This window comes from Neovison vison, chromosome 3, assembly GCF_020171115.1.
Source record: "Neovison vison isolate M4711 chromosome 3, ASM_NN_V1, whole genome shotgun sequence".
NCBI lineage: Eukaryota > Metazoa > Chordata > Mammalia > Carnivora > Mustelidae > Neogale > Neogale vison.
Genome location: NC_058093.1, coordinates 196,895,227 through 196,918,995, shown reverse-complemented (window position 1 = coordinate 196,918,995; position 23,769 = coordinate 196,895,227). Strand labels below are relative to the sequence as shown.

At 41.6% G+C, this 23,769-nt stretch overlaps 1 protein-coding gene across 3 annotated transcripts in view; it reads left to right on the top strand.

Annotated features, from left to right (window-relative positions):
* CLIP1 (CAP-Gly domain containing linker protein 1) overlaps nt 1–21,586 on the top strand; it is a 156,682-nt gene extending 135,096 nt beyond the window's left edge. For all 3 annotated transcript variants that reach the window (XM_044243433.1, XM_044243432.1, XM_044243431.1), the window contains 6 exons: nt 10,387–10,439; nt 16,341–16,458; nt 16,538–16,688; nt 17,308–17,357; nt 19,452–19,576; nt 19,923–21,586. In XM_044243433.1, the coding sequence (XP_044099368.1) occupies nt 10,387–10,439; nt 16,341–16,458; nt 16,538–16,688; nt 17,308–17,357; nt 19,452–19,576; nt 19,923–20,148 (723 nt within the window). In that variant the 3' untranslated portion in view covers nt 20,149–21,586. The remainder of the gene's footprint in view (nt 1–10,386; nt 10,440–16,340; nt 16,459–16,537; nt 16,689–17,307; nt 17,358–19,451; nt 19,577–19,922) is intronic.
* The last annotated feature ends 2,183 nt before the right edge of the window (nt 21,587–23,769 follow it).

The following is a 23,769-nucleotide window of genomic DNA, read 5'->3' as shown; positions in this document are numbered from 1 at the left end:
CAAAATCCAGATAATTTTTTTTTTTTTAGAGCGGGATGGAGGGAGAGAGACAGAGGCAGAGAGAGAGAGAGACAGGGTGGAGGGGCAGAGGGAGAGAGAGAATCCCAGGCAGGCCCCATGCCCAGCCCCAGAGCCTGATGTGGGGCTCAGTCCCACAACCTTGAGACCATGACCTAAGCCAAAATCAAGAGTTGAACACTCAACCGAGCCACACAGGTGCCCCAGAATCCTGAGAATTCTTACTCTGCTTCTCCTCATCCTTATGCCAAACCCAGTTTAGGGAAAATTAGATTGAAGAGGTGAATAGTCATCCTGGAAGAAAAGTCACAGAAGAATCTTAGAGGCTAGAAGCTCTCTTTGACCATCTCAGGATTCTACCAGCGACAGGAAGAACTGCCGGTTATCATTTTCCATAGCTAGTCAACAAAGAGTGGCTTAAGTAAAAGGAAGAGGAGGGGCGGTTCCTATCAAATGATAATAAGTCCTCAGGAGGGCAGTCCAGCTGAGTTCTTAAGAATGTCCTCAGGAACCCTCCCCTCCCTTTCTGCTCTCCTGTTGCCCTTAGCGTGGACCGTGGTTACCAGGGCTCTTACACCTCCAGGGATTGTGAAACTTTCCAGGAGGAAGTCAGGGAGGGACAAAGTGGGGAAAGGCTGAAAGGCCTTCTCTTTACATGGTTTTGTCTTTTAATTTGGAGAGGAAAATTCGGACCTCAGTAATAGTGTCATGTAACCACCTCCAGCCATAAATGAGGCTGCATTCCCCTCTCTGGGAAGGGAAGGCAGCAGAGGAGGTGAGACTAGATGGTAAAAAAGACAATTTTGTAGTATCTGCCCGAGACTGAAGCCTGAAGACATGTTCCTGCAGCAGTAGGATCCCCTTTGTTCAGAGGGGGCGCTAAAGGGAAAATCCATGAAAGAGACCTCCAATAGACTGTGCATGTCCCCTTAAAAGCACTTCCTCCAGCCTGGTCCTCCAGCCCTCCAGCTATAGAGATGAATGGGCAATGGAGCCCGGTTTTCCTGTCTTACCTTGGAGAGGGAAGATTAAAGGTCTCAGATAAAGTAGGTTGGGTATCAGGGGAAAATGAATTTATATTACATGTGAACAAATGGAAGGTCTAGGTAGAGCTGTCCGTAGTAAGATGAACCCTTGAATGCCTTTTGCACCAAAAGAAGAAAGAAAAAAGAAAGGGACACAGGAATCCAGAGAGATGAGGAATTCAGGCCATGAGAAAGCATTACCCAAAGTGGAATATTGCTTTGTATTATATAAAAACTTCAGTGACTTAAATAAAACAAGGGTTCAAAGAGATGATGAAATGACACAAGTGGAACAGAAGACTTGAAAAATTAAGGAACTGAGTGACGTCCAAAACAGCACTGTGTCAGGACTGTGAAATAAGTCAGAAAGGAGCCTAATGAACATTTCTAAACATATGAAGGAAGGGCTTGAGCTAGTAGTCCTAATAAGAGGGGAACAAAGATACTGAGGAGTTGGAGGATAATAGCTGTGGAGGACCGAGATAATCCTAATTAGGATAATTAGCATCTCTGCAGCAAGGAATTCAGCATATGTAACAGAAGAAAATGTTAGGAGATACCATAAGGAAATTTCCCCTAAGTGAGGAAACTGAGTCTGCACACAGGAAGGACATGGTGGGTTGTACGGAAGCTCAATTAGGAAACCCCCGGGCTGGTGGTAGTGGTGGAGGACACTGGTATGAAGCCATTGGCACCAAAGCAGACACTGATTATTAATGAAATACAGAAATCTAGAGGTAATTCTGCCCAGGCAGAAGAGACTGTTAGGTCCCCCAATAACAGGTCTGTGATCAAAGGAGCGAGACTGATACAAAGTGAAGGTCAAGCCAAGCTTTATCTCGTGCCAAGCATCGAGAATCAAACCGACCATTTGGGGCTGCCTCTTACAGAGAGGGCGACCCCTCCCTGCCTCACAAACTAACTTTTATAGAGCAAAGGCCATGTGGTTGAGCCTGGCCATGCACAGGTGGCCAATGAGATTGTAACACACAGAGAAAGCTGCACAGTCATGCTGGGTCACATACGGGTGGCCAATTGAATTACACTTCACCCCATACTAGCTATTTGAACTAGCATATCACCTTGGTCATAATTGGTGCCCAAAAGGCGGGGGCCCATACTCCTTGGTAGCTAGGGAGACAGTATGCGCACCCCACTGATTGGATGTCTCCACCTGGCCCGACTCATCCCTGCATCTGGGCTCTGTTATCTCTACCTGACCTGACCCACCCTTGTATTTGGGCCCTGTTATCTGGGACTGGTGGACCATATTTTACTGGTTTCCTGGACTTCCTTTTAAGTAGGTTCCCCTGGGTGGGGGACAGGGTCAGTTTAAGTTTTACTGCATAAACAACAAAATGGCTGTTTAATCCAAGATGGAATTGCTCTGGCTAAAAAGGTCCTTACAAGACATATTCCTTATAAAAAGGTTTTAAAAAAAAAAACCAAAGAACTGATCCACTGGGGCCACATTCAATGCCAGAAAACTGTGCCACACTGTTCCCAAAGTTTTCTAAGGGACAGAAAAAATGATCAGGAGTGTCATATCCTGGCAGTTATTTCACAGATAAGAAGACAGGCAGGTGTTTTCAAAAAACATCTGGAAAAAAGTATCATGAAAGAACTTAGAAGCTGTAGCATCTGTGAGTCCTTCTGGAAAGTAAGCCATTTGCTGACAAAATCTGGAGGTGAATCAAAAGTCAGGATTTAGCTAAAGAGAAATTATGGCAAAAAGGCCTAGTATTGGTGTGAGCACTAAATGCAAGTGAGTAGACAATTAAGCTAACAGCTCAGGGAGCTGCAGATACAGAATAGAGTCATGTTTCAACTTGATTTGGAAGTTATTTCAAACTTTGCAAAAAGTTATAAAAAGAGAACACAGAATACTCATATACTGTAAGGAGTTGTTTTTACCTAACCACAGTGCAGTTACCAAATTCAGGAATTTGTAACACTGTTATTTAATGTACAGGCCGTAGTTCTGTTTAGGCAGTTGTCCCAGTAAATGTCCTTTATAGTTCCCTCCCCACCCCCCATCTGGTACAGGATCCAATCCAGGATCATGCATTTCATTCACTGACTCAAATCTCTTTCATTTTCTTCATCTGGAATGCTTCTGCCATTCTTTGTCTTTTGTGAATTGACTTTATTTATTTATTTATTTTAAAAGATTTTATTTATTTATTTGACAGACAGAGATCACAAGTAGGCAGAGAGGCAGAGAGAGAGGAGGAAGCAGGCTCCCCGCTGAGCAGAGAGCCCGACACGGGACTCGATCCCGGGACCCGGAGATCATGCCCCGAGCCGAAGGCAGCGGCTTAACCCACTGAGCCACCCAGGCACCCTGACTTTATTTTTTTTTTTTTTAAAGAATAGACCAATGATGATGTATAAAAGCCTTCATTTTGGGTTTGTGTGATAGTTAATATGATGGTTATACATTTTTTAGCAGGAAGATAATGTGTCCTTCCAAGAAGCATGTCACGTTGCTTTATCCCATTTATTGGTAATGTTAATTTTGATCATTTAGTGAATGTGAGTTTAAAACACTTGCAAGATAAAAGCAGGGAAGAAAAAGGAGAAAAACCTAGACAAATATACAGAGAGAATATGACTAAAAATACATGAGGTGATAAAGTGGAAGAAAGCATCCAGGAATAAAAATCAGAGATTAGGGGCGCCTGGCTGGCTCAGTGGGTTAAAGCCTCTGCGGGTTAAAGCCTCTGCTTTCGGCTCAGGTCATGATCTCAGGGTCCTGGGATCGAGCCCCGCATTGGGCTCTCTGCTCGGTGGAGAGCCTGCTTCCTCTTCTCTCTCTCTCTTTCTCTGCCTGCCTCTCTCCTTACTTGTGATCTATGTCCGTAAAATAAAATCTTTAAAAAAAAAATCAGAGACTAAGTTGACATGTATGTGCACTCTGTTAAGAGCTACTTCATATGTATTGGGCTCACTCAATCACAGTCCCCTGCCCTGTGGCCACACAGTCACACAGTCAGCAGTACTCTTGACAAAGAACCATCATATCTACGTGTGTGTGTATTTGAAAATACAAATGTGTGTGTGTGTGTGTGTGTGTGTATTTGTGGTTACAACAGGATATTTTCAGGATATGAGGTTTAATATACAAAAGTGAAATCACCGTTTTATATGCCAGCAGTGAACAAGTGGAATTTGAAATTGGAAACATAATACCACTTATATAAAGCTAAAACTTAAGTCTTCACTATAAAGCTATGGTAATCAATACAGTGTGAGATTGAGAAAATAGACAAACAGAGCAGTAGAACAAGGGCTCAGAAATAGAGTCACATAAATAGGCAACTGATTTTTGACGAAGGTGGAAAGACAATGCAATGAAGCAAAGATTGTTTTTTCAAGAGGTAGTGCTGTAACAAGTAGACATCCACATGCAAAAAAGTGACTCTAGACACAAATATTACATCCTTTACAAAAACTACATTGAAATGGATCATAAACCTAAATGTAAAATGCACAACTATGAAACTCCTAGGAAAGAAGATTAGGGAAAACCTAAATGACCTTGGATACAGTGGTGACTTTTTAGGAACAAGACCACCAATGAAAGGAGCCACAAAAAATAATTGATAAGCTGAACTTTATTAAAACTTAAAACTCTTGTCTGTGAAAGACAATGTGAAGGAGAATGAGAAGACAAGCCACAGATTTGGAAAAAGTATTTACAAAGGCTACATCTGATTAAGGACTGTTACTCTAAATATACAAAGAACTCTTTACACTCAACAATAAGAAAATGAATAACCTAATTACAAAATGGATGAAAGTCCTGAATAGACTTGTCACTAAAGAAGATATGTAGGTGTGAATAAACAGATGAAAAGTAGCTGAACATCATAAATCATTAGAGGATTGTGAATTAACAATAAGATGATATGATACAACCATCAGAATGGCCACAATGTAAAACATTTTGCAACACAAGTGCTGATGAAATTGTGGAGGAACTGGAACTCTCATTCACTGCTGGTGGCAATGCAAAATGGTATAGCTGCTTTGGGAGACAGTTGAGTTTCTAACAAAACTAAACACACTCTCACCATAAGATCCAGCAGTTGCGCTCCTTGGTATTAACCCAAATGAACTGAAAACTTAAATCCACACAAAATTCTGTGCATGGCTGTTGATAGTAGATTTATTCACAGTTTCCAAAAACTTGGAAACAACCAAGATGTCCCTCAATAGGTGAATGAATGAACTTTGGTCATCCAGATGACAGAATATTATTGAGCACCCAAAAGAAATGGCCACTCATGGCCATGAAACCACATGGAGGAACATTAGATGCATATTATTGAGGGAAAAAAGCCCATTTGAAAAGGCTATGTATCATATGGTTCCAAAGATAAGACATTCTGGAAAAAGCAAAACTATGAAGACAAGAAAAAGATAGTGGTTGTGGGAGGGGTAAAGTGGGGGCGAGAGTGAATAGGGAGAGTACCAAGGATTTTTAGGCCAGTGACACTATTTTGGTTATACTACAATGGTGGCTACATGTCTTTATACATTCATGGAAACTCCTAGAATGTACACCACCAAGAGCAAACCTAAGGTAGACTGTGAACTTTGGGTGATAATGATGTGTCAGTGTAGGTTTAGTGCTTGTAACAAATGTATTACTGTGGTGTAGGATGTTAGTGTGGGAGGCTGTGCATGTATGGGGACAGGGAGTGTGTGAGAAATGTGTGTACTTTCTGTTCAATTTTGCTATGCACCCAAAACTCCAAGACATAAACTTTATTAATTGGAAAAAAGTTTGTAATTTACCCATAATAACATTAAATGTAAATGGATTAAACACTGATTTAAAGAGTATTGGCAGGGACACCTGGGTGGCTCAGTTGGTTAAGAGGCTGTCTTTAGCTTGGGTCATAGTCCCGGGGTCATGGGATCAAGCCCTGCTCAGCGGGAAGCCTGTTTCTCCCTCTCCCACTTCCCCTGCTTGTGTTCCCTCTCTCACTGTGTCTCTCTCTGTCAAATGAATAAATAAAATCTTTAAAAAATAAAAATAAAATAGTGTTGGCAGACATTAACGGGTTGAATTTTTTTAAATGATGATCTGATTATATGCTGTTTGTAAGAGACACAGCTTAGATTCAAAGACACAAAAGGGTTCAAAGTGAAAGGATGGAATAAGATATTCCTTGCCAACAGTAACCAAAAGCACCTTGGAGTGGCTATAGTAATATCAGACCAAATAGACTATTAAGACAAAAATTGTTACTGGAGACAAAGAAAGACATTTTATGATAATAAAAGATAAACTAGGGGCGCCTGGGTGGCTCAGTGGGTTAAAGCCTCTACCTTCGGCTCGGGTCATGATCCCAGAGTCCTGGGATCAAGCCCGGCATAGGGCTCTCTGCTCAGCAGGGAGCCTGCTTCCTCCTCCCTCTCTGCCTGCTTCTCTGCCTACTTGTGATCTCTGTCTGTCAAATAAATAAATAAAATCTTCAAAAAAAAAAGATAAACTATAACAATTATATATGCACCTAATAATAGAGCCCCAAAATATGCAAAGCAAAACTGATAGAATTAAAGGAAGAAATGGGGCTGCTCAGTCAGTCAGGCATGTGCCTGGATCATGATCCTGGGGTCCTGGGATCAAGTCCTGAGTCTGGCTCCATGGTCAGCAGGGAGCCTGCTTCTTCCTCTCCCTCTTCCTCTGCCCCTCCCCCTGCTTGTACTCTCTGTCTCTCTCTCTCTCTCACTCTCTCTCAGGTAAATAAATAAATAATCTTTAAAACCCTTTAAAAAAAAAGAAAGAAAGAAACAATTCAACAATACTAGTCAGAGACTTCAAACTTCAGTAGCTTATTTCACTAATAGAGCAACTAGAGAGAGAGGATCAGCAGCTGGAGACTGGAACAGCACTGTGAATCAGCTAGACCTGACAGTCATCTGTAGAGCACCCAACAGGAGCGGAATCCGCATGCTACTCAGGTGCACGGGGAACATTCTCCAGGATAGACCATTAAATAGTCTCAGTGATTTTAAAAGGATTGAAATCATGTGACATATTTTCTGACCACCATGGAATGAAACTGGAAATTGTAACACAAGTATCCCAGGTGTTCTGATTGGCATTTCCCCATTGGACTAATGATGTTGGGCATCTTTTCATGTGCTTCTGGCCTTTTATATCTCTTCTCTGGTCAAGTGTCTCTTCAGATCTTCTGCCCACTTTTAAATTTGGTTGTTTGCAGATTATTGAGTTGTGAGTGTTGTTAGTAAGTTCTAGATACAGGTTCTTTATCAGGTTGTGTTTGCAAGTGTTTTCTGAGTCTGTGGCTTGTCTTTATATTTTCTTAACAGTATCTGTTGAAGACCAGCAGTGTTACATTTTGATCAGGTCCACTGACAGGGCTTGTGTTAAATTTTGATCAGGTCCACTGACAGGGCTTAGAAGCAACAACACTCCAATATTAGTGAGTACACTTAGCACCTAGATTTTTTTTTTAATGTGTTTCTGCATTTAAAAGATTCTTTAAAGAAATGGCTGGTTCCAGGGCTAGGGCAGAGAGGGTACAAGACGAGCCTGGAATATCTTGTATACCAGGATGAAAGGAAGTGCTTAAACAATACTGGAGATTATGGGGCGCCTGGGTGGCTCAGTGGGTTTAGCCTCTGCCTTCAGCTCAGGTCATGATCTCAGGGTCCTGGGATCAAGCCCTGCATCAGGCTCTCTGCTCAGCAGGGAGGCTGCTTCCTCTTCTCTCTCTCTCTCTCTTTGCCTCTCTGACTACTTGTGACTGGAGATTTGTCAGAAGCATATCATAATCATGTCGAAAGGGCTCCCACTGACCAAATCTGGGAAAATTTGAACATCAGAAGAAATATTGATAGGAATGGAGTATAGCTTATTGAATAACATTAGAATAACATGATGTGTCACGGAAATGATGTATTTAAATATAAATAAATGCAGGAAAAACATTTGGTGAAATGACAGCTAATAAATAGGTGAAATGATGGAATTAGAAAATCACCACTGGGTAGCTGTGATGGTAGTACTTTATTTAGGGAAGATGCATCAGTTGGTGCTAAAAGAAATGGGTTGATGTTTTGCTAGGAGCCGGATGCTTACACATTTTCAAAGAATCTCTTCACAAAATACATATTAATTACAGAGAAAAAAAATCATACCTTCACAGTGGAGAAACATGGATGTTACTTCTTCACCCAAGTGATCAAAGTTACCCTTATCAAAGAACAACCTAGTGGGACGCCTGGGTGGCTCAGTTGGTTGGACGACTGCCTTCGGCTCAGGGCGTGATCCTGGAGTCCCGGGATCGAGTCCCACATCAGGCTCCCAGCTCCATGGGGAGTCTGCTTCGCTCTCTGACCTTCTCCTCGCTCATGCGCTCTCTCACTGTCTCTCTCTCTCAAATAAATAAATAAAATCTTTAAAAAACAAAAAAAAACAAAAAACAAACAAACAAAAAAAAACAACCTAGTGTGTGCCTTGATCCCTGTTGAGAACAACACAAGATCAGTTCTGTCGTGTTCCTGCCCCAAAGCGTGTGCTCTGACTCTCCTCATATGGAAGCATCAGATGAATCCAAATTGACCTTGTGTTGGCTTGTGTGGCTCCAGACTGTCAAGGTCACAAAAAATAAGGAAATGGTGAGGAACTAGATTAAAGCAGTAGAGCCACTAGATGAACTTGTCAACCTGGACTGGGTCCTAGAGCAGAAGGAGGGAAAAACATCATCTCCTATGAAGAAGTCTGTACCATAAGCATTCCAGATTTCTGTTCCATGGAAATTCAGGCACAGTGCACCCTCCAATAAAGAGGGATAGTCTCTGCATACTTGTTCTTTAAAGTGTTGAATGATTTTTCACATGTTTGTTAATAATTTGTTTTCTCTGTTGAGTCATCGGCCTTTTTATCTTCATTTATCTTCATTGTAGGTACTTCCCAGTACCCACTTTTAATCATAAAACAGCTTCCTTCTTTAAAAAATAAATATAAACTGTAGAAAAGGGCATAAAGGGAAAAAAAAAAGAAAGCCCCTCATCTCCACATCCCACTCTCCAGATGTTCCCCCTCTTATTTTAGTTGTTAAGGTTTGTCTCCCACCCCTTTCCCTTCCCTTCACTCTTTAAAATTTTCTAAATATTTTTTGTGAATTACTCATGCAGCAAAAGCATACATCTTCAGTGGACGAGGAAAGCAGAGTTTAAATCAAAAAAACTGTATGTTTAATCTCAATAGATTTTGTGTTTAATATAATTTTATGTTCAAAACACAGAGTTATGAAAAAAAAACAAAAAAGCCCATGAAGTTATGTATATTTAAGAACTTTAAAAGTATGAAGACACAGCAAAGCATATGCATAATTGATACAAAATCAGAAATAAGACCATACCTCCATACAGTGAGTGAGCTTGAATTCTGGGCTCTTGGAAACCATTCCATAATCTTTGGTGTTGTCTTTTGATTTGGAAAAAACAAACAAAACTCACAAAAGAAGTGAGTCTCATCCCTTAGTTTTTTGTGTTTTTTAAAAAATATTTATTTATTTATTTACCTGGGTTGGGGGTGTGTGGCGTAAAGAGCACAAGCAGAGGGAGAAGCAGGCTTCCCACTGAGCAGGGAGCCTGACTGACAGACTCCATCCCAGGACCCTGGGATCATGACCTGAGCCCAAGGCAGACACTTAACAGACTGAGTCACCCAGGTGCTCCTCACCCCTTAGTTTTATTAACAGTGTGAGTTGAAATTCGTATTTCAATATAATAAACTCTGTGTGGTATAGATCAGAGGTGGGAGTGAATCTTCTCTCACAGGATTAATTAACTGAATGTTTTGTTTTTCACCCTTCATGGAATAATAGAATTTTAGAACTAAAGGGCGACTGGAAATTCTCTTCTAACTTCCTTGTATTATAGGTGAGAAACCAGTGCCTGGAATGTGGAAGGGATGAAATGAAATGAGGCCCGTGTGGAGTAAACAGCCTGTTCCTAGCCCACCATGAGTTAGTGACACTTGCTCTGTGTGAGTTCAGTGAAGGAGCCAGAATGTTAACAGTGAAGTTTTCACTCATTCATTTAAGAAATGAAAGAAACATTTATCGAATGTTGAAGATACAGCCTGTACTGAGGAAGGGGAGTCATCCGGGTCATAAATGATTTATAAATTAACAACTGTACATGATGTACTAACCACTGCTCTTTTTTCACTCTCCTGGCCCACTGATTTTTCATCCATCCTGGCCTGGGAATGGGACATGTGGGATGAGAAATAGCTCTCTCTCTCTCTGGACTTTTGTAACGAACTGAACTTTTTGTGTGTTTTTTTTTCCAGCTAGAAGAGGAGAGATCTGTGCTCAATAATCAGTTGTTAGAAATGAAAAAGAGGTAGGCTTTCTTTTTGTGTTTATTGTTGCGTGTATGTGTTTAATTAGGAAAATGTCAGAACACGATGTGACTTGTAGAAAATACGCTACCTTCTTATATTCAGAAAATTGGATTATGATAGTTTGGTCCTCGTGATTAATAAATGATGAAAATGTATTTGCAAAAGTTATGGTATTCGTTACCAAGACAAAGAATAGGTTAATTTTTAAGCCTTTTTCAGTTGCATTTATTCATAAGTGTTCTAAGATCGTATTGTCTCATTACATTGTTACCTCCTCATTTTCAGGAGCTAAAAATGCTGTTAATTTTACAAAGAGTAATTGATCGGCATATAAATACTGATTGCATTATATAAAAATGAAAACTTTTCAATAATAATAGCATCAATTTGAATTCTGTTTGTCCAAAAAAAAAAAAGAGAGAGAGAAAATAGCTTTGTTCTTGTTCTTTCGTGATAATCCAATGATATTTAAGTGGAAACCTTCTAGCACTTTTGAGTAAGCATAAACCGGCCCCGAGAAATAACCGCTGAGAAGCCTGGCGCTTCTCTACCGCGACCGCCTCCTGTCTGCTCTTCTAGAACGTGCGGTTTGTGTCTAGAGAAATCCTGCGCTTTACGCCGCCCACCGAGCCGCCGAGGGGCGCGCTCCGGCCGAGAACCGCCGCCCGCGCGGTACCGCGTAGATGAGCCCCGCCACGGCGACGCGCTTTTTTTCTTAATGAAACTAAAAATAACTCTCCAAGAATATTTGAACCGAGAGCTCGTCCGTGCTCTCGCACAGTGTTTTATCCCGGTCAGGCAGGAGGCCGCCCCCTTCCCGCCGACCGGTGTGTCCCACCCGGGCCGGCCGGCCGTCCCCTCCCCCCACCCCCACCGCGGCCTGGCGGTTGCTTAGGAACCGAGGGCTTCACTCAGCCCACAGAGTCGTGGGAGCCGCGAGCTGCGTTCTGACGGGCGCTAGGCCTCTGTCCAACAGCGCCTTTCCTCCTTTCTTTTTTTTTTTTTTTTTTTCATTAAGAAGTACTAAGATTCGTTCTTCTGAGAAGTTTCACACCAGAAGGCGCGCACGTTTCGTCAGCGCCCCCGCCCTGGTCCCGCCAGCTGGTCCGCAGGCGCCGGGAGCTGTGGGGACCGGCCGGCCCTTCCTTCCGGCCCGCATGCGGGCGGCCGCCGCTCTGCCCCCGGGGGTGGGGGGAGGCTCAGGATATTGGATTTTACATAGCTTCTTTCAAGAGAGCCTCCCGATGCAGTAGTCAGGGGGGTGTGAGGACAGTCGTGGGGCTTACTCCTGAGGCACTGCGGTCAGCGAGCGTATGGAAACGGGCTGGTGGAAGTCGGCGAGCGCGGGCCGTATCCCTTTGTATTCGTGATCCACAAACCTGATCTCAGAGCCACCCGGTGGTGTAGGGTGGGGGGTGCACTTACAAACGGGGAAACGGAGGCCCGAGATGGCAGGTGGCCAGCCAGCAACCCGGATGCAGACCTGAGGTCCCCGAGGGCTTCCGGTTTTCATGCTGCCTCTTTGCTCACTGTGCATTTATTTTATTGTTACTCTTAAATCTTTTTTTTTTTTTCCTTAGAATAAAGCTGCCATGCTTCCTTAGTCTTTACCATGTGACTTTAAATTACATGCCTTTCAAAATGTGCTCAGGCATGTGACTTTTTTCATGGCTTAACAAGATGAGCAAAGTTTGGGTGCGCGTGCTAAGGCCACTGTTTATGTCCCCAACTTTGCTCCCATTTTTAAGTCCTGGATGAGTTTAGGAGATAGTCTCCTGAAAATTATGCTCTATATCAATAAATGCAGATAGAGGTGGCAATTTTTTCTGAAAGTGAAAATTTTAAAAACCGCACTTCTCCTGTTTTGCACTATTCTATTGCCAAATTAATCCTCGTGGAACGTTATGTCTGAAATCTGAATGCAAATATATTGTAGCTAACAATTTGGGCCTTTAAATGCCTGCTAAAAGCCAGTTTGACAATGGATTCATAGGTCGATGTGTGTGTGTGTGATAGTTAAGTAAATTGAGCATGGGGTGCTGAAAAGAATTTGATATGCTCTTAATTTAAAAGGCTGGAAAGTACTTAAACCATAAAGGTATTTTCAGTGTTCATGCAAGAAGTGAAGTCTTAGACAAGAATTTAATTGAGAAGTGATCTCTGAACATACATAGTCAAGGTATTATCTAACTGTGTCATTCAAATGGTCATCGTATTGAAGGGCAGAACTTATTCCTGACCTGTAGGCCCAAACTACTTACCATTCAAGAGTAGCATTGTCCTATATTTGCTACAGTCTTTTGGTATCTGAGCACTGAATTGCAGGCAACATGTAGTAAAGGCTTTTCTCCTAACTTAAACACGTAATCATTATTTTGGAAACTGGTTTCCAAATTAGGCAGACCTCTTTCAAAACAGGCTTCCAGACAGCTGACAGAGCAAAGCCAACCTTGAATTGCTCTGCCTGACGGAAGTGGAGAAGCAGGTTCCTCTATCTACTGAAGCCTAGAGCAGATTGGGGAACGTGGTTGGCTTGCCTCCCTTCTCCAGGCTTTGTGGTGTCACTGCAGGGACCTGAGAGCCCAAATCTCAGATGTGGACTCTTCAGAGTCCGAATTAATCAGTTAGTGTAAATGCAGGCTAAACGTCAGGAACGGAAACTGGTTGGCGATACGGAGTCTGAAGAGGTCCTGTGCTACTTCGGCTCATTAAGCTCACTGTGGGTTGCTGACTGTCTGACTGTCTCGAGCTTGCGCTACTTACCAATGCTCATTTCACCCTCTCTTTTCCCTTCCCTACTCCTGCTTCCTTTGCTCTATCTGTGTGTCTTTAATGGTAAGACTAAAGAAAGTCTATCCACGTTATAATAAATAAATTTAATATATTTTTAGTAAAACAAATTGTTGTATATATTTTTTGGCTGCCTTTGTCCCTCTGTGTCTTGCTTTTGTTTTGTAAAATATTCTCAGCAGTACATACACACACACACACACACACACACACACCCTACACACCAGTTTTATACCTATATACAGCAAAGAACTTCGGCGCAAATTTAGCTCTCCTTACTGTACCTGCATTTCTCTTCATGTTTCTAATATTTGGTTCTTGTTATCTTGCATTTTTAAAGCTTGCCCAGTAACACTTTAAGGTATTTGCTTCATTACTAGAATTTATTTCTTTAGTAAGTAGTAAGGAAAGAATCTGGATAATATGTTCCCCTTGGGGGAAAGATTTCTGGCCTCCATAGCTGTTCTTTCAGATCATGTTTACCTTCCCTTCTTGATACTTGCAGTGACAGTAAGGCACTCTGGCCAGCATGGCTTCAAGGTAACGGAGGGGTGCCCCCCCGCAGTGTGATTTGTGACTCAGATGTCAGTAACCTTGGCATAAGTGACTTAAATTAGTCCCTCTTAGTTTGCGCAGTGGGATTAGGGCTTAGAAATAGCCTAAGAAGCCAGCAACAAAGATCTGCCATAAAGACGAGCTGCCAAAGGCTCCTTGTCCTGTCATTTGGTCTATAAATCACAAGGCGGATCCCTTTCTTAACAATGTGTCTTTTGATTACTTGTACAGGAAACGTTCTGCTTGCCATCTTCTTAGAAAGCAGCCTCCCTTACGGGTTATGTGTATGTGATAAACAGATGAAAGTTCCTGTACTTTTTTCCTTCTGCCAGCTGGTGGTGTCTCTATCCCTCCCTAACACAAAGACCAAATGAGATTTGGGCTACTTAGAGTTCAGATTATAGAAGAACTAATAACCCCCCAAATGCTGGTATTTTTCAGTAAAAACATTAAAAATTATATTTTTTCAGATTTCATTTGGATTTGTAACAAGTGAAACTCTCGAAATAGTTTTTACAATAGAATAAACTACCAAATAAGTTTAACTGAAAGTTAAGGAGCCCCAGATTTTTGGGGTAACTTCGGATAATATCAGATGTTTACTTTCCAGGTGGAAGAAGATGTTTACTGTCCATTCCTTCCATTAAAATTTTTGCTTTGTTTTAACCTAAACAAGATCCTGTTTCCAAGCAAGATGTTGTTCACTTAGTGATTTAACAGCACCAATACCCACCCCCTCTCCAGTGTTCATATCAGGCTTGGGTGTTGAATTCAAGAAATTCCTGTAAGTCTCAGATTCTTTTCTTACTACTTATCATCCTGAAGTGTAAGCCACACAACAAGATAAAAACAACACTTATATTTTCATCTTCGTGTAGAATTTCAATTTACCATAAATCATGAGAATTCTGTAATTCGTGTGCCGGATATCTTGGGTCTCACTAACCAGACATACATTCTGCCATTTCTAACCTGGGCCTCAGTTTCCAATCCTTCCAGTCAGTTCTAAAACAGACTGAACCATGACATGCCCAGCATTCACTCAGTTCCTTCTAGAACCGGGAGCCATCTGGCTGCTTGTTGTTGAAGTTTTGAACTCTCACCGAATCATCTACACCAAGGCAGTGTTGTGGGTTGGATGGCCTTAGGGCCAGCTAGGACCTTTTTACCCAGTCTGTGTTTTTCCCAAAATATTTTTGAGATTCAAGGACTTTTCCCCTCATGTTTCATACTGCACATAATTTTTAAAACCTTTTCATTTTGAAATTTAAGATTTACAGAAGAATCTCAGAGGCAGTACAGAGAGTCCCCACGTACCCTGTGCCCCGTGGCCCTTGATATGCCCATTGTATACTCCTTGGTACATTTGTCAAAACTGAGAAAGCAACATTGGTTTCATGTGCTTAGCTAGACTCTAGACTTCATTCAGATTTCCCCAGTTTTCCCATTAATGTCTTTTTCCTCTTCTGGGATTCAGGCTAGGAAACCACACCGATGCAGTGGTCGTGCGTCTGCAGCCTCCTTCAGTCTGGCACAGTTCTTCAGTCCGTCCTCATCTTTCATGACCTTGGCACTTTTGAATGCGTGTAATTTTTACAACAAAAATTTAAATATACACACACACTTAAACACACAGTAGCTTGCCCTTCTGGGTTTTATCAGTTGTGTCTTTGCCCTCCCTCCCTGTCTTCCCTTCATCTTCTCCTTCCTTTTTCCACCCCTTGACTCCAGGATAAATGTTTCCCTCTCCTTAAGGCCTGGTCCCATTCCCTCTGCTGACATCCAAATGTTGAGACAGGCTGAGAACATAAACCAAGCACTCTGACCGTCTCCCTCCAGACTCCTCCCCACCCATGCTTTCTCGTTCTACACCTGGAAATCCATTTTTAACATTTCTGTTCCAGCCTTTATGTAATTACCTTTCATCTCTATGAGCAACGTAATGTCCTTTCCACATTCTGTGGATGAAAAGTTATACCCTTTCAGTATGAATTGCAGTAATAGCCTTTGCTACTGTTTTGGCCCATGAGATCTCAAAAACACATTCTCGGAAGTTGCCAAAAATTACTGAAATTAGTGAGAACCAACCGATACCTCCAGCATAAAACTGCTCTGCATGACATCCGTGTATACTCGCTTTGCATGTGTGTATTTTAATTGTTGTTATTGCTTGGTAATAATTTATTCAAGAAGTAACAGAATTCAGTTGGGGGGGTAGATTTTAAAAGAATTCTTTGGGGGTAACAGTCTTGTTTTGTTTTGTTAATTCTCCGTCTTCCGAAGTTATTAACTTGTTTCTTTAAATTCAAATGGATACAATGATATGCAGATTCTGCATGTCTTTGCGTAGGTAAACTTGTTCTCCTTCACAGTGAGTAAAATTTCAAGTAAAATTTTGCAAGCGTAATAGCCTCAGCCCCTTTAAAACTTCCCCGCAATACGTTTTTCTTTATTGTTAACTCAAGTTAATGTGTCTGTTCTAGGACTGTTATACACCCACTACTCTCTCGGTTGATTTCTGGAATTTTTTTTTTTTAAACTCTTTGGTCTTTTAGAGAATCCAAGTTAATAAAAGACGCAGATGAGGAAAAAGCTTCCTTGCAGAAATCCATCAGTATTACTAGTGCCTTACTCACCGAAAAGGACGCAGAGCTGGAGAAACTGAGGAATGAGGTAGAGTACCCTGTGGGGGGCCGTCCCCGCTGCCTCCTCTGTTCCAGCTGCGAGCCTAAGCTAACCCGCTGCGTTTCAGGTCACAGTGCTCAGGGGGGAGAGCGCCTCCGCCAAGTCCTTGCATTCCGTCGTTCAGTCTCTGGAGTCTGATAAGGCGAAGCTTGAACTCCAGGTCAAGAACTTGGAGCTCCAACTCAAAGAAAACAGGCGGCAGCTCAGCAGCTCCTCAGGTAAAGTGATGGCCACGTGGTGCTTGCTTCCCACCCCGCCGCTTCCCGCAGAGGACCTGTTTCCAGTGAGATGACCTTGGAAGGCGGTTGGGCTGCCCCTGACCTAGCCCCTCTGCTTTTGGCTCTCTCCCACCACTGACTCAGATAAGGGCTAGTCATGACCCAGGTCCTGCACACGGGGACGTGCCTGGCATGCCCCCTTCCGGAGCGTTGGCAGCGATAGGAGCCGTAAGTGACAGCTGCCCTCCCAGTAGCTGCGGTGGGCTCTGAAAGGGAGCTGCCCAGACTGGGAGCCCAGGTGGTCCCTTTGTGAGCAGGTGACAGCTTGCTTTGCCACTTTAGGTCCCAGGTGGGTGTGGCGGGCATCTTCCACAGTGGGGGGGCCATCCCTGAGGGAGAAGACAGGTAGGGGAGGGCCAGCCACTGTGCACCATGTCTGCCCCTCGGGGCTCCAGATGCCCCACGGGAACCCATGAACTGTTCCCAAAGAGGCCCATTTGGGAATTTCACGTGAAAATATGTGTCTGATACTGGCCCGTTGGTTGCAGTAACACCAGGGGAAAAAAGATGGAAGTGTTGTGAATCCTTCTTCTTTTTTTTTTTTTTTTTTAAATATAAGGCAATACTGATACTCAGGCAGAAGAAGATGAAAGAGCCCAGGAGAGTCAGGTAATACATCCCCCACCTTTTTTTTTGCCTGGCTTACTATTTTAAAACATCATTTAACTTTTTGAAGAGGTGGTATGTTACTAAACAATCAGTAATATTAAAATACAGTAGAGAGGTGCCTGGGTGGCTCAGTCATTAAGTTTCTGCCTTTGGCTCAGGTCATGATCCCAGCATCGTGGGATCAAGCCCCACATCGGGCTCCCTGCTCTACGGGAAGCCAGCTTCTTCCTCTCCCACTCCCCCTGCTTGTGTTCCCTCTCTTGCTGTGTCTTTCTCTGTCAAATAAATAAATCTTTAAAAAATATATATATATATATACATATATACAGTAGAAAATCTCCATCCACACACCATCTCTCATCTGCTCAGTTCCCAGGCTGTCAAACAGGTAATCATTCTTTTTGGTGCCTTTTTAAAGACTCTTTCCAGAGATGTGAAAACATATATATAAAAAACAAAACTACTTGTCTCTTTCCTCTCCTTTTTGACACAAGTGGTGGCATATCTGGTCTTTTTAGTAGCTGTATAGTATTCCCTTATATGGATGTTTTGTGATTTAATCAGTTCCTTGTCAGTTGACATGACATTTGGGATGTTTCTGATCTTTCAGGTGTATTAGGAACAATGCTATAATGAAGTATCTTGAACATCTATCATTTTGCAGATATACTACTATTTAGTTAGGACAGATTCGTAGAAGTAGAATTGCTCTGTCAAAAGATTCCTTGCTCCTCTTGACCTTAAAAAGACAGAGTTCTTGAAAACTGTTTCCCTAAAGCCACAATTATCAAACAGCCTTAGTTTTAAAAATAGGATTATATGGAGGCAAACTATTCCATGTTTAGAAATAAATGGCACATAAACAACTAATGTCCACCTTCAATTTTAATAGTACGTTTTGGATATATTTATTCTGTTCAAAACTCAAAGGCATAAAAAAAACATCATCTTCAAAGAAAAATTTAGTGAGTTTGCAGTTTGTTTTAGTTATCCAACATCTCCTTTGAAAGACATGAAAAGATTCAACAGATGCACTAACTCACCTTAATAGTGTTGTCTGCTTAGTCTGTGCTTCTGTCTGATAAGCATAGACTCAACTAACCGTGTTTTCTTTTCTCCTTTCCTTTCTGCTTCCATTTGTTTCATCTGCCGCTGCCAACACTTTGTTCCAATCAGCAAATGGTTTGTTTTATGTTTCCTAATTTGTGAGCATGCGTGAGTGTGTGTGTGGTTTGCCACTATACTTAAATGCATTTTGTGACTTTTTCTTCTTCCTGCGGTGTAGCTCCTAACACAATAAAGCCTTAGAAAACGGACCCCTCCCTTCAGTGTTGGAAGGGGTCTCCTGCCGAGAATCCTGAAGCTAGTGGTTGCTAGCTCTGTTTCAGAACTTGCCCTAGTAGGAGAAGTAGGGCCAATATTTCTTTAAAAAGTGAAATATTTCACTTTTAATATTGTAAAGTGGGATTTATTCAGTGGATATTTAGAGAAATTGGACCTTTTTTATAATATATGAGGGAAAAAATGTTTTTAAATTAAAGTGCCCTTGGTTTGAAAGGAGACATTAGGACAAGAGTGTCTCCTCCTGATGGTCACCTCGTTGTCCCACTGCTCAGTGAATCTTGGCACAGGTGCTCCTTGAACATGTGGTACCTGAGTGCTGCTCTATCGCGTGTGCCACTGTCTCCTCAGTGGAAACGGAGCTTGAGCCTTCCCTTTGAAACACCTCCATTTTTCTCTTACGATGACATATGCTGACTATTCCCTGGGACCAGTCAGTAGATGTTAAGTGGTGGCTGGAGGGGAATTTCCATGAACTTGTCCAAATCTACAGAGCCTAAAAGTTCTGGATTTGTCCCAGAGTTTAATGGAACAAATGACTGGTTAGGTTTTTTGTAGAATTTTGTATATGTATGTGTGTATATATAAACCATTTAAACGTGGACTCAGTAATGGCCACCATTTGCCCCTCCCGTGATGCCAGCACATTCCGCAGCCATAGCGTGAGAGTATGCTTTCATGACGTTCTTAATCCTCCAGTGTGCATTTTAGACATTTCATACATTTGTGTCTTTTTTTTTCCGGACAAATCAGATTGATTTCCTGAATTCAGTAATAGTGGACCTTCAGAGGAAGAATCAAGACCTCAAGATGAAGGTGGAGATGATGTCTGAAGCAGCCCTTAATGGGAACGGCGATGACCTAAACAACTACGACAGGTATTTTATATTAAGCAATGCTGATCAGAACCTTCGTTCCACCAAAATGAAGGTTTTTAAAGTTACAAGTTCTCCAGTGGATTGGAGAAACAATTGTCTTGGCCATAAATCGATTTCCATAAATCTGGCAAGAGAGTGATGTAGCACTCTATAAATGATTTGATGGGAAAGTTTCAAGTGTGGACTGTAGAGCGACCAACTTGAATTAAATGTACGACATATACTTGAGCCTCCCAGACTTGGCCATAAGTAGTTCTTGCTTCTTTTGTGTTCTTTGCAACTGATACTGTCTCAGAATTTCATCTGATAGAGATGAGTTTCTGATCGTACACATTAACCTTTGTAGTGACGACCAGGAGAAACAGTCTAAGAAGAAACCTCGCCTCTTCTGTGACATATGTGACTGCTTTGACCTCCACGACACAGAGGACTGCCCCACCCAGGCACAGGCGTCAGAGGACCCCCCCCACTCCACACACCACGGCAGTCGGAGCGAGGAGCGCCCGTACTGTGAAATCTGTGAGGTGTTCGGGCACTGGGCCACCCACTGCAATGACGACGAGACATTCTGATGGGACCCCCAGCCTCATGCCGGGCTCTTCAGGGGCACGAGCATGTAGGCAACAGAACACCAGCATCCTGTGTGCAGACTTCCGGAGAACCCACGTTATTTTTTACCCCCATCCACAAATCTAAGAAAATATTTTGAGCTTCAGTAAATCACCCTTTTAGTCTCCCCTTAGAATTTAAAATAATAAATACTTAGTGGGTGAGTTTTCACCTCTAATTTTGTCTTCTTGATTTTTAAAAGTTCTGACAAGACATTGCACCAGATGCCATTACATTTACTGCCCCGAGGGAACCCTCCTAGAACAATCCCTACCCTCACAATACCTTATTTAAGTAACTTTAAATTATGCTGTTACTTTTCATATTTGCACTAAAAATTTCCAGGCTGCGTTTGTATATTTAGATGTTTGGGTTAAGCTCTGACACTGGAATGAGTTGGAAAAATGTGCCATTTTGCATTTTCATCTACTCATTTAAAGTATTTTATTCTTAAAGAAGTATCTGAGCTCTTTGCACTACCTGTTGTCAGTAGTGCCTTTATTTCAGACTTGATAATACTTGGGTGTGATTATAAAATCATGAAACAGGTAAAGGGAGGGGGCAGCCCCAAACTGCTGTGGGGACATTTTATAATCTATATGCTGCACCTACTCACTCTACTGTGCTGTTTTGTTCATTGGTTTTGCATAATTTCAGCTTCTATATATTATATGTATATATTTTTTAAAAAATCTATATTTTGGGAAAAAAACAATGACTTTCTTTTCAGATTTTTACCTTTATGAAAAAGAAAACACATCAAGACATGATGAACTAGGCCAGAATATAACATCATGTGGCTTTGCAACTGCTTTTTTCTGTTTTCACTTTGTTTCTTTATCAGATATAAATAACTGGGAGAGTTTTCTCCAAATATGTTTCTTTCTCCAGCAGATACCCCCAGCAGTCAATTAACTAGATAATAAGCCACAGTAAAACACCTAAATTAACCAGTCTGCAATCTTTACAAGTTTTTTTTACCGTGTTCTTAGATGAATGTACGATGAGAAATTCAACATTAATAATTTTGGAGTTTCTTATCACAAAAGATAAAAATGAAGGACCTCAACCATCAGAAGTTTATCAACCAGTTTGAATCTATTTATCTTCATTTGAATGTCTTTTAGAATATGTAAAAAGTAATAAATGTGTCTTCCATGCTACATGTATAATAAGAACTTCTATAATTGTATATATGCCTTTGATGTAATTTTCCCCTCAAGATTATCAAACATGTGTCTGACAAGTGAAAAATCTGTAATGAGTTGAAATTTTTGGTTATAAACATATTATAATAGGAAGTGTTTCACAAACAAAAATGTAAAGCAGTATTAAAATTTGAGAAAACAAGTGTTCTGTATCTACTTTAATAAATGGTTCTTTTTTGCCAGTGGTAGTAAACTGATATTATTCTGTTTTACTTGTTTATATTATTTATTCTCAGGTTTATTTGTCTATGTTTTTTATTAAATGAGCAAGCACTATATATCCAAATAGAAATTTCTACTGCAATCTTGTTGATAAACAGCTTTTAAGAAATCAATGTATCCCCCCAAAAAAGAAAACGTTTTCCCATCTCAAAGCATCCTATGACCCACTTAACATAAAATCAATACTACGATTATTATCCATTGCTATATCACACTGTAATACCTGACAAAAATATAAATGGCACCAGATAGTACCAACTATCAATCCATAGTGTTTTAGAAAGAAATTCTGAATGTTTCTATGATGTTCAGCAAAATGATTACTGAACCAAACATTTGTTTTATGAGCACAGACTCCCCAAAAGGTCTCAATATTTCCAAAGCGGTTATTAGTTGAACAAGAACATTACTCTAACCTGAGTAATACCCTGACACTAGTCCTAGACTTCAGTACTAACTGAAGGGGATTAAAAGACTCAAACTATAAACTTACTGTGATACTCATTTTGCAATTTATACATAGGTCAAATCATGTTGTACATCTGAAACTAATACAATGTTACATGTCAATTATATCCATAAAAACTAAAAAAACACTAAGGCCTTCAATATTTATAGGGCAACTACAGCAGTGTAGCAATGTTTCCAAACATTTGGTCTCTACACAAGTTAAACACCTATGTTGATTATCTTCTAGCATCCTGATCCTGTCTGAGAAGGAGGGTTTATCATCCTGGTCTTGCTCATTTACATTCATGCGTGCTTGGGATTTCTAGCCTTGGGCATTTCAACTCTTAACTCTAAGTTATAGCCTCATTTAACAGTTCATGACAAGGCCTGCTGAGCTCAACAGGTATTCTCACAGATGGTGCTAAAATAATACACATTTTCAGTTGGGCAAAAAGCCTGCACGTGTGACAATTTTTAAAAAAGATTTTTTAGGGGCGCCTGGGTGGCTCAGTGGGTTAAGCCTCTGCCTTCAGCTCAGGTCATGATCTCAGGGTCCTGGGATGGAGCCCCACATCAGGCTCTCTGCTCAGCGGGAGCTGCCACCCCGCCTGCTGCTCTGTCTACTTGTGATCTCTCTCTCTGTGTCAAATAAATAAATTTAAAAAAATAAAAATCTTTAAAAGATTTTTTAATTTATTTGACAGACACAGTGAGAGAAGGAATACAAAAAGGGGAAGTGGGAGTGGGAGAAGCAGGCTTCCCCCTGAGCGGGGAGCCCAAAGGGGGGCTGGATCCCAGGACCCTGGGACCATGACCTGAGCTGAAGGCGTTTAACGACTGAGCCACCTGGGCACCCCCAAGAACTTGTGATGCAGGTTTGAGAAGCACTGTGAAAACCGGGTGGAGAAATAGGGCATGGAACAGTGTGCATGAGTGGAAACAAGCTAGTTTAAAATCTAAATGGTTTTGATGGAATCATGGAATTGAGTGTACAAGTGTGTATATATGGATGATTGTTTGCTTTTCGGCTTCATCCAGAACAGAAGAACAGAACAGAAGAGAAATTCTGTTCTTTGCCTACCCAGACTTAATGGTAGTTGTTTAGTGAGCCCTTTCTTCATACCACAGAGTGTACATTAAGGATTGAAGGAAGCATCCACTTGGAGACCCAACGTTTTCAAGCCTCTTTCACCTCCCAAATAGTCAATTTCCATCCTCCTCGAAGTACTGAGACGCACATATCCTCCTAAAACATTAGTTATTAAGCAGTTAAGGTCCAGGCACCCTTCTAAGCTTTTAATATGAAACATGATGTAAATTCCACCTTTTTGATCCTCACAACTCACAAGGTAACATACGAATTTTACTGATGGAACTGGATTCCACAAGGAATAGTATATGTGTGAAATACCATGCAGTGGAAGTTTACCAGAAGAGCTAAACATTGACGTCCCATGAAGGATTCCCTCAGCCGCTGTCGTTTTTCGTCAGGTTTAGCCTACAGACAGAGCAAAGCGAAAGGCTTTCTGAGTGCTACAAAAGATTTCCATTATAGTGGGTCTGCTTGCTGCTAAGAAGAACGAGTAGGGGGCCGGTCCCCGCCTCTCAACTCAATTCCCAGCGCCCAACGATTCCTGGACCGAATCAGGAGCCGGATGGGGCTGGGGGACGGCCTTGGGGAGTGTCGGAAGCGACGCGGTAGAA